We start from the raw sequence: 14,677 nt of genomic DNA, 5'->3' as shown, positions 1-14,677 counted from the left end.
AGCTGTACTTTGGCAGAGAGCAAGGAAGCTGGTCAGATGCGGTTTAAAAGACATCTGCAGGTGATTAGAGACTTCATTCCTCCATCCTGATGGACACAATGATCTGATCAGGAACTTCTTGGAAAGAGTTCTTTTCATTTCTGAATATGGCTTTTATTTGTTTCTGACTACAGAATACTGGAGAACAGGAAGTCACATTTAGTGGCATTTATTCTGAAAAATAAATGGAAAACTTTTGACTTGGTTTCTTTTCTTTCTTAAAAAGAAGTCTGCTCTGTCTGTCAAGAAGCTGTTTAAACAGGGAGCTTTACTTTCTGTTGTAACAGCAAAGTACTGAAGATCTTTCCTAATGTGTGTGTTAATTATCTACCTTTAAAGCACCTTGCGTATCTAATACAGCCTTCTAAAAGCAAAAATCCTCCAAACATGGAAGCATAATTTAGTGGAATTGTCTCTATAAGTTTAGGTCTTAATTCTTTGTTCCTTTCCAAAGCTGGGTAGTTGTTTCGTTGGTTTTTTCCCCTGTAAAATGTTAGACGTAGATCATACCAAGTCTGGTGTCACATGAATAGAATGGAATATTTCAGTTGGAAGGGACTTACTGATCTGGTCCAGCTGCCTGACCAATTCAGGTCTGACTGAAAGTTTAAGCAAATTAAGGACATTGGCCAAATGCCTCTCAGTGTTACTCTTAAAAATTATACCAGCTTTTTCAGTGAAATATGTTATCAGTTTCAGAGGCTTTGTAGCTGCCAAGAACTCTGGAGAGATTTTTTCTTACTCCTTGTGTTACATTGCAGGTGTCTCATAACTGGCCTGTGAAATGTGCTTTTCTTGGTGGCATAATGTGTTTTATGATCTATAGGTGAAGAATGGTGTCCAGTTTTAGGGAAGCTTTTTTAAAAATATGCTGGTGCTAGTGGCAGGAGTAAATGTACCTATTGGAATATTCTCTCAAATGTGAAATTGATTAGAAAAGTACTCTGAAATAAAGCGTTGTCATCAAAACAACTTCAGAAGTACTTTTCTGTTCTTTCTAGGAGAGAGTAATGAGGCAGGTTCTGTGTACCATGCAGAAAAATAATGCTTTGGTCTGCTCTCTTCTGATAGAAGAGATTTTGCTTCAGTGTTCCAGCCTGGCTACCTTTTTTTTTAATAAAACTTAGCCAGAAACTAGAGGCAAAGGTAATTTTCTTCTAGAATGCTTTGTGTTATCAAATATTTTTCATGAGCAATTAGCTGACGCTGTCAGTTCAACTGTGATGATGGACTTCTGGAACTTTGCACTGTGGAAGGAAAGCCCTGGGATTTCCTGTTTTAAAAACCAAACAAAACCCCCCAAACAAGCTGGCGACTGAATCTAGAAGCGAGTCAGTGTTCAGTTTATGGCTTGACTCAGAACACTCCAAAAGGCTCACAGTATTTAGAACTGTGTACTTTAGAGGGCTGCTCAGTGTTGCAGCTTTGTGTTGCTTTGTTCCCTGTGTGCAGGTGGTGGAGTACGGGCTGTTTGTGAAGCACTATAAGGTTGAGGTTTATCTCCTGGAGCTGAAGCTGTGCGAGAGCAGTGATCCCGACAATGTCATCAGCTGCCACTTCAGCAAGGCAGATACTGTTGGTAAGTAGTTCTCTGATAGATGAAGCTGTGCTCTGAGGCTGTCTCAAGATATAATCTGTGCCCTCCGGGACCTCCAGACTGGAGCAAATCTGACTTTTTTCTCTCTCTCATTGCTATATTTTTCACATGTTAAAATGCTGAATGTCAGTTGTTCTGCATCTACATCACTAAACTGAAGAAAGCATCTGTCGTGGTTTGACACTGGCCAAATGCCAGCCACCCATGAAAACTGCCCACTCCCCCTCCTCCCCTGCCACAGCTGGGTAGAGGAGAGAAAAAAATTAACAAAGGGTTCATGAGTTGAGATAAGGACTGGGAGAAAATACTTCAAGGGCAAAATAACTCAACTTAGAGGTATAAACTGAGTTTATTATTAATGGAGTCAGAGGAGGATAATAAGTAGTAAAAATAAGCCCTTAAAAACACCTTTTCTTTCCCCAGCCCCTCCCTCCTTCCCACCAACAGCACAGGGGATTTTGGGTCAGTTCAGCACTGAGGTTTTCTTCCACTGCTCCAGAAGAGGAAGAGAGGCTTTTTCCCCTATGAGGCCATGGGATCTCTCCCATGGGAGACAGTTCTCTGTGAACTTCTGGCATTGTTCCAGTCTCACAAGCAGCAGTCTTCCCAAAACTGCTGCCATGTGGGTCTCTCTTCCCACAGGGTGCAGCCCTCCAAGGACAGGCTGCTCCAGCCTGGAAGCAGGGCCCTGTCTCTCTCCCCTGCATTTCCCACGGGATCACAGCCTCCTCCAGGCACCCACCTGCTCCACCATGGGCACCTCCCGCACGGGCTGTGGGTGGATCTCTGCATCCCTGCTGCAGGGCACAGCTGCTTTGCCATGGTCCTCACCTGCAGAGGAACCTCAGCTCTGGCACCTGGAGCACCTCCTGCCCCTCCTTCTCCACAGACCTTGGTGTCTCCATGTTGTTTCCCTCACACGTTCTCACCTCCTCCTCTCCTCTGACTAGGAGCAAAACTGAGACTTAGTTTTGATTTTCTTCTTAAATAAGTCACCACAGAGGCATCATCAACCTCTCTCATTGGCCCCACCTTGACCAGCAGCATGTCCAACTTCAGAGCCATCAGGGCTTGACTCTGCTGGACATGGTGGAAGCTTCCAGCAGCTCCTCACAGGAGCCACCGCTGTGGCCCCCTGCTACCAAAAACCAGGACGTGCAAAACCAATACAGCATCTTTATGGGCAGCTTGACAGTAGTAACTGAAAACTTGAACCTGTGTTTTCAGATGAAGAGAAGTTGGCCTTTGGGCAGAAAGTTCTCAAAATGTTCTGCATGTTACTGGTTTGAGGGCTTGACAGGCAACTACATGACTGAAAACAGAGGTTTTTTATTCTTTCAGACTTAGTATTAGACAAACTACATGAGCAATTATAGCTTCCATAATGTTTTCTACGTGAAGGATCTTGAAGGATAAGTGATGTACCTCCTTGCTGAATGAATGTCTTGGTGTTTTCTCAAAAGTACCCATGTTTTAGCAATTTTGGTGTTTTTTCTTTCTCCTGAACAGCTACCATCGAGAAAGAAATGAGAAAACTATTCAATATCCCAGCTGAGAAGGAAACCAGGCTATGGAACAGGTATATGAGTAACACTTATGAGCAGCTCAGCAAGCTGGATAGCACAGTGCAAGATGCAGGGCTCTATCAGGGACAGGTAAGGGTAACTTTTTTTCTCTTTTTCTTTTTTTCTCTTTTTTTTTTTTTTTTTTGTTTCATTTCATGTAGTGCTTTTGCTGATGTGTATTTTTTTTCACTTGCTTTTATGTACTTTGAGCAAACATTGACAATGGGATTTGCTAATGCTTTCGCAAAATGTGTAACAGACTTGCAGTTACCTTTATTACCTGCACTCTATTTCAGGTTGTTTTAATAGAAGTGAAAAATGAAGATGGCACGTGGCCTGGACAGCATTGCCTGGCAAAGTAAGCAAGCATGTTCTAAAGGTTTCTGTTATTTTGTGCAGCTTGTTTGCTAGGCTCTAGAGCCTACGTGTTCTCTGGTTATCACTGGCTGTTGTGGCTTGCTTTGTTTTGGTTATTTTGAAGGAGAGAAAATCTCAAATACAAGTATTCTTCAGTGGTTCTGCTGCTGGTTTCTTTTCTTAGCAAGAGTGTGTTTTAAAGCCTGTTTCAAACAGGTTGTATGAGGATTAAATAGCTTAGGGTTTCTATAGTGCTTAGGAGACAAAAGTGCTATTTGTGTTGAACTAGTCTGCTTAAAAAGCTACCTCTGTACACTGCACAAAGAAACAAATCATCTGTCCTTTGCTGTTGTAGGACTGAAAGGATCTTGGAGTGTATTTCCAAACCTGCAGTAGTGAATGCTCAGAGTTCTGGTAGTTCCCCCTTAAAAAGGGTATAGAAATAGCTGACGACAACCCACCCCCCCACAAGAGACAATTACAGAAGCCTGTAAATGTGACACAGATTCTCTCAGTGCTGTCTTATTTAGAGAAGAGATGGGTAATTGCAGGGCTTGGTGAAATATTATGTGTATAGAGTGAATGGTGTAGAATGGAAGTTGCTTGCAATGATAAGGAACTACTCATATCAAGTCCTGCTGCAGAAAATAGAATTTGATGACTTTCTCTGTCTGATGCCTACTTGGTTCCATCCCAGGGGCCATCAGACTTGATATTGATAAGGAAAATGCTTTTCTGAACAATACAGTTAACTTACAGAACTCGGTGTCAAGTGATCTCATTTGAAATCAGGATACACTAGTGTTAAACTTGAAGAGTTGATCAGATAGGTCAGTGAAACCTGTTTTGAAACAGTACTTTTAGAGGTCGTACTGTGTAAATGAATCAGGAGAATGCCCATTGGATTACAGTGAGCTTTCTGTAGAAGTGTCATGTGAAGAGCAAGTAAACATTCATCTAATGTACCTGGTTGACAGTCAGTATGGGAGAGGCAGCTGTGCAAGACCAGGTCATTACCTTTTGTTTCCACATGAAGCAAGGCTAAAAAGGAGCTGTGTAGCATTCTCAGGCCTCAGAGTAGTCTGTTGTCAGGCTAGTTTGATATCTAAAGGCTTTGATTTGACCTCTAGGGAGAGATAAATGTAAATGGTTCTTGGTATGTAGATTAGAATTTTCTAATGATGTAAAAATATTTACTTATTGTAGCATGAAACTTGTGAAATTGACTTGATGCTGATAATGGTGATAATGGGAAAGAATTGTATAAATTAATACAAGGATTATCTGTTCTTTTGTACTTCATCTTGTGCTTCATCCTATCTTAGGCAATCTTTTGCCAGTGTTCTATTTCTCAGCTCCAGAAAATGCATGAGGAACTTAATATTTGGATATTTTTTTTTTTGTGTGAGCTGTATCAGTTTATTACTGAAAGCTTATGAGGGAGTTTTTCCCAAATTTAGAGTTTTGATGACATAAACCAAACAGGATGTAGAGCTCTCTGCTGTTGATAGATAAATGGTGAGCACCTGCATCACTGCCCAAGTGCCAAAAGAGGCTCTGGAAAGCTGTGAGTTCATACCCTTCCTACTCACAGAGCGTGTGTGTGAGGTGACCATGGGGTGGGTGGTTCTGTGTCACATCAGGACTTTTACTCACCATTTGCTGCTTGTCAGAGGTGCTGGCCCCCTCCCAGAGGAAATAGCTTTTCCACAAGTTTGGCAACTGTCCTTGTGTTTCCCCAGCCATCAATCTGGCTGACATTTTACGGGAAAAATGCTTTTAAACTCCACAGCAGTCCTTGGGCCATATATTCAGCCTATGCTTGGCCACTGCTGTTTGTTAGTTTGCTGCTCTCTAAAGAACAAAAGACTTTCTTCTTACTGTAGTTTGAAACTGCTTTTACTTCCAGACAAAGTTTCAGAAGAGATTGCAGATTATACTTATTCTAGGAATTTAAAAATTAGAGGCATACTTTGTTTCTGAAAGCAGAGTATATCCATGACTCTGTGCAAATTAGTAATCTTAAATTGTTACTTATAAGACTCCCCAAATAAAGTCCTGAACTAGCAGAATTCCATTTCAGCCCTAGCACACATTTTTATCATGGATATAATTTTTCTTAGCAAAAGCAAACAAGAAGTTGGGTAGTTCTTTAAAAATAACACCTCTTCCATCAGGTATTGTATTTGAAAACTGGAGTGAAGTTGTATTTAGCATCTGCCTGGTAGCTATCTGTCTCCCTTTGAAATATGCAGCAGTAAAATACCTTTTGGTTCTTTGGTTGAAGCTAGAATTTTCCTGCTGTTTCCTCTTCCATCTCCTCTGTTTACTCATGGCACTGTGTGCTGACACTCTGTGATTTCAGAGGACCCCTTCAGCAGCTGGGCTAAATATTTTGTGTGCAGATCTTTTTTCCATGACTTTGAAGTGCTTGGGTTTGCAGCAGATGCCAGGCTTACAGAGGAGCCCTGAGGATGTAATACAAGTTACAGAGGTTTTTGCATGTAAGAACTTCCTAAATGAGCATCCATTACAGCCTCTGCTTTGTCAATTGAATAAAATATCAACTAATCTGGCTCTGACAAAAACTTTTTGTCACAAAATTACTATTCTATTATTGGTTGTGTAAAGGAGGAGAACTGACTCTGGGCTCTGAAGGTGTCCTCAGCTGAATTGAAACACTTTTTCTATCTGTGTCTTTCAACCACTTGAAAGCCTTTTACAGTATTTTTTCAAGTTGTTTAGTTTAGGAGTCTTTTTAACTTAACAACCATAATGGATTCAGAGTCATTTGATTTTATCCTCTTTGTCCTGTAAGTCTCAGGATTTCTTCTCACATGCCATTTGTGTGGGGTTTTCACAGGTTTTGTAGAAAGACATAATAAAGCAGCTGTCTTTACCTGCAGATGGGGACAATGTGGTTCAGTATTGTGAAGATGAAGTTGTGTTTCAGTGCTAACCCACCGAGTAGGCCAGAACATTTTGGAAGGTTCCAAGCTTTCAAAGACTAATGTTTTTCTTTGCTGCTCTCTGTGCCCTTCACCTGAAATCAATGGTTGCCTTTGTGACAATCTTACGAAATGAGGGGAAAAAGGTGTCCTTAGGAAATTTTTTCTTTAGTACTTACATATAGATGAGTAACGTCTAAAATGTAGGAATAGGTAGAACTTTTTATCTTCCCAAATATATCTGAGTTCTGTTTTTTTAATCTCACATGGAGAGCTGTTAGCCTCTCACGTTGTCTTGCTACTTACATGAACCTTCACAGTTTTCTTGCTGGAATTCACTCAAGATCCTGGGTGACTTTATGGGTAGACTTTTTTCCACTCTATGATTTACGTCTTACCTTTGCTTTCTGATTTGTTTTTTACCTTCCTTTGTAATGCTTAGCTGTTTTTTTGTTTGTGTAGGATGCTGTTGAAGTACTTGAAATTCTAGTTGCCATGTGACTCTTGATGAAACAATGTCTATATGCTTCTGCTGGAAGTCTTGAAATTCCTTAAGTTGTCCTCCTTTTCCTTTTTCACCAATAGATTTTCTTCTGAGTTTCTCTGTTCTCTCTCTGGGAGATCAAACGTGTCAAGCAGAGATGCTCAGTTCTTACCTCTAGCATTTTCTAGATTGCTCCTCTTTGCTTCTAGATAATTCACTACTTCAGACTTCTAAAATGTGTTCATTATGGATTTGCATGTTGTTGTTTCCTAAATTGTTTTATTCTTAACCCTTGAAACCCACACATATGAGTCTGATAATTGTTGTATAGTCTAGACCTTCTGTTTTCCCATTGATATTGCTTTGGTGTCCTGGTAATCTTGAAGTTCCATCTCCAACATGCAATGACAGAATGATTTTCTCAGTTATTCTGGTGGATCTCATTCATTCTAGGATACTGTCCAGTATACTTTCTTGTTGTGCTGGCTGGTGAAGTTTTTTAGCATGCTTCAGGTTTTGACTGTGTTTGGGGCTTTCCAATTTCATCTGGAAGCTCCTCTTGTAACTTGTTTACTGCTGTATTTATTTTACTGCTATTTTATTTCCAAACTGTTGAGGCTGTCCAGCTGTTCTGCCTTGTCATGGCCTTTATGGCTTGTTCATTGTTGTATAGATTTGTCCCCACAGAGGTTTTCCAGCTCATTCTTTTAGTACCATCTAAGCTATGAATATCCATTTTTAGTTTGTATCATTTGAAAATGAGGGCCACAATAAAAAATAATAAATGGACAAGCTGAAGCTTGAAAGCCCTGTCTTCTGGCTCTCTGCTGTGTTTTGGGGATAGTAGCCACTGTTGTGTGGCTGTTGGTGTCCTGCACCTTTTTGCTTTTGGTTTTGTTTGTTTATTTGGGTAGAGATGGAAAGATTAGACCTAATCCCAGTCAACTCCTACTACAGAGAAATTAATTAGTGTCAAAATTAGTACTATCTTGTGATTCTGTTTTTTTTTTTTATGAAACGTCTATGACAAGACACTGTCAAATTTTAGTGCCTTGTTGGTTATCTTCTTCTTGATTAACATTGTGTTTGAATAGATGGTCTGAGTTTCAGGCAGGGAAGGGCTGACCTGGTCAATTTTTAATGCAGGTAGAGTGTTTTGTGGTCTTAAGATTTGCGGGGGGTTTGCTTGCTAATTTCAAGGTGGTTTACTCATAAAATTAAAGCTTGCTTCCCTCTCATTCACAGTCTGAATTGCTACTTCTATCTGGGACCCAGATTTGCCTTTAAGCAATAATTGTTGCTCCTACTTCTGGTCCTTTTTTCCTGATGTTTCTGTTCCAGACAATGGTTTGGAAATGTGATCAAACAGATCAAGGCAGTAAATTCTGTGTGGGGTAATTAACTGTAGCACAGCAAGTCCTTGGAGTTTTGTGGGAGGTGAAGCTGGGGATAAAAAAAGTAGTAGCACTGTTTCTACTTCTTTTTCCTTTCTCCCAGATCAAGCACTGCAACTAGCAGAAACTTTACTACCTCTACAAAATCATCAGCAAGTTCTTACTCCTCAGTGTCTGCCACTTCTGTCATTACTAACGGTGATAGCAGTAACTCCTATGGACTGAACAGCTCCCACCTGGGCAGGGGGTAAGAGCAGGAATGTTCTTTTTGTTTTGTCATCCTTCATGTGAGTGATCCCATGCATCCTTGCCTGTATAGAAAAGGAGTGTGATGGTGCCCTAGAGGAGTTGTACTACTCTCTGTACTACCTGTTTATCAAACTTAGCTTTTTGAAGCCACTGCCTTCTGCTGTTCCTTGCTCACTTGCAAAAGTAGTGCATGTTGCAGAGCTTACTAACTGCCAGAGCATTGCCTGTTTTTTGAGGTGACTGAGAGCATGAGGGAAGGGATTATATTCTTTCATTGTGGTAGAAACTTTTCCAGGTATGGATCATAATTTTCTTATTATTTATTAAAGTATATTATATAGACTCTTGCTGCATTAGGATTGTGTGCTGTGTACTTACAGACAGAGGAAATGAACGTGTTATGAGCCATAAATTAATAATAGACTTTGTAAGGATTAATGTTTCCAAAGTTAGCATGGACATTTCACGTTTCTGGTATTCAGCATTAGCCCCTGTGAAGCAGCAGAAACAGGGAGCCTGGTAAAAAAATTTCAGTAAAGAGTTTTCTGACTTGTATTTGATGTGACTTTTAAGTGGTATTGAGACTCAGCAAACTCATTGTGGAATTCACTGTATTGTCTTTTTTTCCAGAGGTTCTGGGTTTGTCTGTAACTCTTACAACTGCAGGGACAGTGCTTCCCTGTCACAGCCTGGACTTTGTGGACTCAGTAACCTTGGAAACACCTGCTTCATGAATTCTGCATTACAGGTAAGATTTAGAAAGAGCCTTTATTAAAATTAAATAAAAGATCAGTCTCATACATGTTGTGGATTAAAATCTCTGAAAAAAAGAGAATATTTAATGTGATTCCTTGAGGAGATTATACTTCAAAAAAAATGGGCCAAAAAATCATGTTTAGTTTGGCTTATGTTTAGTTCATTAGTACTATAAAATATATTACGGCATTAGGGACTGAATCTGAAATATGTGGCATCTGAAATGGCCAGGGGAAGTTGTATTAAACAGGTGCCTGACTGTAACATAAGGTCCCAGTGCTGTGCCCTGCCAAAAATGGGCTGACGTGCAGGATGTTTTGACTTGTGTGGGCTGCACAAGTGACATGGGCAGGTCACTGCGTGCAGTTCTAGGCCTGTGTTAAAGATTCTTGTAAAATTAAGAGCATGAAAAGCCACAGGAAGGGTTCATGTTTATTGTGCAAGGTGTTAAGGCTGAAACAGTAATGAAAAGCTAATAATTATTTCTTTACTTTTAAACTTAATTTCTTAGGATTATTTTGTTCATTTTAAAGAATGTAAAAACTTGCTTGGGGTAGTTTTTTGCTTAGTTCAAACAAAATATGAGACAAGTTGTCTGAACTTTGATTTAAGGAATGGGCGAACTTTGTGTGGTACTGGTGCTGTGAAATGACTTCAGTCACTCTGTGATGGCTTTGAAATCTGGAACAGGTCTTAAAATAACTGTAATGCATTATGCATGTGGTATTCAGGACACCACAATAAACTTGGGCTGCCCTGCTTCTTCTTCAACGTGACATTATTTTCAGTTGCATCATGATAACCTTAAGCCACTCTGTGTTTTCTTGGACTTAGCTAAGAGAAACTTTACATTTTTTTATTGTCAAAGTGACTTAATTCAAGCATACTTCAATCTTAATTTATCATGCAAACTAGTCACGTTAAGGATCGGTTACTTTCTTTCTTGTATTTACTATTATGCTTTAATTTTCTAGATATCAATCTAGATAGATATCAATTTGGTAGATACCAATCTTTCAAATGCAGATTTTTGCCTTAATTTTACTAATTATTTTACTAAACAAATTCTCAAGTCTCGGTAGTTTTGTTAACTTGGTACATGTTCTAATTTGAAAGTTCATTTTGTTCTTTCATTGTCACACATATGTGGTGTTCTGTGCAGTAAATTAATTTTCTTAATATTTTTGCAGTGCCTGAGCAATACTCCTCCTTTGACTGATTACTTCCTGGAAGATAAATATGAAGCTGAAATAAATCAGAACAACCCACTGGGGATGAGGGGAGAAATTGCAGAAGCCTATGCAGATCTCATTAAGCAGATGTGGTCTGGGAGGCAGTCTCACGTGGCCCCACGTATGTTTAAAGTAAGTGTGTCATGTTCCTGTAGCACAGCTTTGGCACAGAAGAAACAGTGAAAGCTAATGTGCCTGCCACATTTTTTGATTTTATGAAGGCAGTAAGGACAGAATTGCTTCAGTGTTTCATCATTTGTGAATGCTTTTTGGGATACAGGGAGGAACTTGCCAGTGAGTAGTGTTATTCCTCAGAGTTGGCTACTGCTCTTTAACGTTACTTAGTAAATGACCTCCCAGCCTGAGAGCTGTTTACAGATGAATCAGAATGATCTTTGCTGGAAAATTAGGCAAGGTCATATGAATTGCCAGCTGTGAACTTTGGTCAGTGAGAAAAAGTGTGCAAGTTACAAATCTAAAAAATTATAAAATGAAGATCAAAACGTACCCCTTGTCTATAACTTTGTTTATTGGTGTAAGGTTTTCATTGCTTCAGTGTGAAAAGCTGCTTTCTGCTGAAATACTGAAAGTAGCTGGGGAAATTGTTCTGACACCTTTCCCTGCATTAGCATCCAGTTCACCATAGCCTCCTGCCAACAGAAGGTAGTGGTGAGCTGACCTCTGCAAAATCCCCAACCTGAGTGTTTTAGATCCCCTCACTCTTGCCTTCATGTTTCAGACACAGGTTGGGCGATTTGCTCCTCAGTTTTCAGGATACCAGCAGCAGGATTCCCAGGAGCTCCTGGCTTTTCTTCTAGATGGCTTGCATGAGGATTTGAACAGAGTGAAGAAGAAGCCCTACTTGGAGCTGAAGGATGCCAATGGCCGACCTGATTCGGTACAATGCCCTTTACTTAAGGCTAGGGCAGGTGGTGCTTCCCAGAGCATTTACTTGGGTTCTGGAACACTTTCTGGCCACCCAGGCCACACAAACATCCTTCCTACAGAGCAGTGTCCCTGGTACAGGACAAGCTTGTCATGCCTTGTGGCACTCTACCTAAATAGAGAAAAGTAATTCTCTTATCAGGTTTACCTGATAGAGGCCAAATCAATTTGTTTTCAGTTTTCTTCCTGAGACAAAAAGTTTTATGCTAAGAGAAGCCTTTGATGCCCTGAATAGACAAATGCCAGATACCCTTTGGTAAAGAGTTTATAAGTTGTCTTGTGAAGGTCTTGAAGGAATTGTAATTTGTCTCCTTTTAGACTGTCTTTGTGAAACATGGCCATCATTTTCCCAGAAGAAAAATCTCTGCTTTTTTTCTTGAAAGCTGTGACTTGTAGTTGCCTTTCCAAAGCAAGAGGCAGCACTCCATTTGTTCTGGAGAGTGGAGCATACCTGATTGTCCTGAAGAGCAGCATGTGACCCTGTCACTGTCTCCTCAGCTCTGTTCATGCTTCTGGCATTTTGTGCACCAAGGAGTATCTGATCAAACTCTGCTAAATCAGATTAAATTTGGACTTGCTGCTAGGCCTTAATTTCACTGAGAAGAAATCCCAGCGTGTTATGCTAGACATACACATAGTGGTAGAGCCCCTTCCCTATGAAATTGACATATCAGTATCAATTTTCCAAGTTTTCTTTGGTCCTGGTGCTCACCCCACTGTAGAAATATTTGCAAGAAGTAACTTCTAATGTATTTTTTAAAATTGTTTTTATAGGAGGTGGCAAAAGAGGCATGGGAGAATCATAGGCTGAGGAATGATTCCATCATTGTGGATATTTTTCATGGTCTTTTCAAGTCTACTCTTGTTTGTCCCAAATGCTCTAAAGTTTCTGTGACCTTTGATCCCTTCTGTTACTTAACTCTCCCACTGCCCTTGAGGAGGGATCGTCTCATGGAAGTTACCCTGGTATATGCAGACCCACAGCGCAGACCTGTCCAGGTGAGGCATGTTGAAGACACAAATTTCTTTAAGTCGGGTTCTTTTAAAGTTGAGACTCTTAAAGTAATCTAAAGGATATTGATGTCCACCTTTTGAGTGAGGTAGTATGGGTTTTCTAATGAAAAATTTGGGATGTGAGATCAAGTGACTTTGTAAAGTCTTGGCTCATGAAATTAAGGTCATGGTCAGCTGGAAGTGGCTTCCTGTGGTGATGTGCTGCTCCCTGAAAGCAGCAACGTGCTTGCACTGTCCTGTTTACCTCGTGTTACCTTGAAAAATGTAAAGATGTAACTTGTGTTGTGCCCTGGGGTGCACAGCAGCACCAGCTTGTCAAAGGAGGGGACTGTCCTGCTCTGTTCCGCACTGGGGCGGCCTCACCTCAAATGCTGGGGGCAGTTTAGGTCATCACAATACAAAAAATACCATGAATCTATTAGAGGCTGTCCAAAGAGAGCCATGAGGATGGTGAAGGGTCTGGAGGGGAAGCTTTATGATATCACTGATTTGTTCAGACTGGAAGAGGAGACTGAGGGGAGAGACCTAATTGTGGTCTTCAACATCCTCAAAAAGGGAATTGAAGGGGCAGGTTCAAGCTGTTCACTGTTGTGACCAATGGCAGGACCCAAGGGAAGGGCCTGAAGCTGAGTCAGTGGGGGGTTTAGGCTGGGTATCAGGAAAAGGCTTTTAACCCAGAGGCACTGGAACACACTCCCCAGGGCACTGGTCACAGCACCAAGCCTGTCAGAGTTCAAGGAGTGTCTGGGCAACACTCAAGCACGTGGTGGGACTCTTAGGGAATCCTGTGCAGGGCCAGGAGTTGGGCTTGATGATCCTTGTGGGTCCCTTCCAACTCAGCATATTCTGTGGTTTTGTGATTCTAAATGGGTAAGGGCTCTGAATTTCAAACATAATTGAAAAACAATTCCTCTTGGAAAAAAAAAATACACGTTTGCTTTTTCTGCCTCCTCATTAGACGTGGTTTTTATTTGCCCCCTCTTTATTTTTAAATGGACACACACATCCCTAAAGTAGCTTTGTGCTTGCCACATGTCAGAGAAGCACAAGCTGGGGCACCCAAGCAGAGTGACTGAATGTCCTGATGCAACTTTGCAGGAGCTGATTGGCAGTATTTCCATGTCTGTCAAGATTTTTGCCTTGATCTTCAGCAGCATAGAAGAGAATGGCTCTAAGATGTTTTTTATCACAGAAAGAAACAGCAATTTTATTTTCTGAGCAAGCTCCTGTGTCTGGTGATTTTTGTTTTTCCTGGGTTTTGCTACTGCTGAGCCTGATCACAGCAGAAGGCCAGCTGTTAATGTCTTTCATTCCCTTCAGATCCCTGCTTTGTAAGGTAAAGCTGAGATCCAGAAGACCTTGAAGTGTGTGGTTATGACCTTAACTTCATCAGAACTTCCTGTAAATTAAAGATTTATGAGTTTTAAGATTTTATTTCCATTTTCTTGCTCTCTGCCTTTCCTGGCTTTATTTTGCTTGGTGTAAGCATAACATTATCTTTGTTTCTAGTACCGGGTTGTGGTGCCAATGATGGGGGCCATCTCGGATCTGTGTGAATCACTTTCCAAACTCTCTGGTGTTCCTGCAGAAAATGTAAGGATAAATGCAGACAGTAATTTTGAAAAATATTTGTTCTTGAAGCATTTTGGTGGCCTAGCTCTTATATGGGTGATAAGCTGAACTCAATGGGCTCATGCCTAAACTGTAACAAAGTGCTGTTCTTTGCTCATAAGATTGAAAAGATAAATGAAGCAGTCTGTGTTTATTCTGATAGTTTCATTGCAGTAGAGAGGTTTAAGAGAAGGGACAGAAAATTAAAGTACAACTGATGTTGGTGTGCTGACACAATCTCTAGTAATAGAGAATCGGAATAAACTGTTGCTTGAATTTAAAGGCAGTTTGCCTAAATTTATGTAAGCTTTTACTATAATCACTTTGCAAATCTCACTTGCTGTCCTAGATGGTGGTGACAGACGTGTATAATCACCGATTCCACAAAATCTTCCAAATGGATGAAGGTTTAAATCATATCATGCCAAAAGACGACATCTTTGTGTGAGTAAACTGGGAAAATGCCACGTGTGAAGAATACTGCAA

At 40.5% G+C, this 14,677-nt stretch overlaps 1 protein-coding gene across 2 annotated transcripts in view; it reads left to right on the top strand.

The window, feature by feature from the left end:
• Positions 1 to 14,677, top strand: part of USP4 (ubiquitin specific peptidase 4) — a 31,822-nt gene that overhangs the window by 2,760 nt on the left and 14,385 nt on the right. The window contains exons 4-13 of one of the 2 annotated variants that reach the window (XM_086845271.1): positions 1,492 to 1,618; positions 3,146 to 3,291; positions 3,498 to 3,559; positions 8,488 to 8,631; positions 9,264 to 9,381; positions 10,580 to 10,753; positions 11,361 to 11,519; positions 12,341 to 12,565; positions 14,090 to 14,173; positions 14,541 to 14,635. In XM_086845271.1, coding sequence (XP_086701397.1) covers positions 1,492 to 1,618; positions 3,146 to 3,291; positions 3,498 to 3,559; positions 8,488 to 8,631; positions 9,264 to 9,381; positions 10,580 to 10,753; positions 11,361 to 11,519; positions 12,341 to 12,565; positions 14,090 to 14,173; positions 14,541 to 14,635 — 1,334 coding nt within the window. The remainder of the gene's footprint in view (positions 1 to 1,491; positions 1,619 to 3,145; positions 3,292 to 3,497; positions 3,560 to 8,487; positions 8,632 to 9,263; positions 9,382 to 10,579; positions 10,754 to 11,360; positions 11,520 to 12,340; positions 12,566 to 14,089; positions 14,174 to 14,540; positions 14,636 to 14,677) is intronic. The other variant, XM_086845273.1, reaches the window with a different exon arrangement.

This window comes from Cyanistes caeruleus, chromosome 11 (genome assembly GCF_971803275.1).
Source record: "Cyanistes caeruleus chromosome 11, bCyaCae1.hap1.1, whole genome shotgun sequence".
Classification (NCBI taxonomy): Eukaryota; Metazoa; Chordata; class Aves; order Passeriformes; family Paridae; genus Cyanistes; species Cyanistes caeruleus.
The sequence above is the reverse complement of the archived record's forward strand: the minus strand, read 5'-3'. Positions and strand labels throughout refer to the sequence as shown.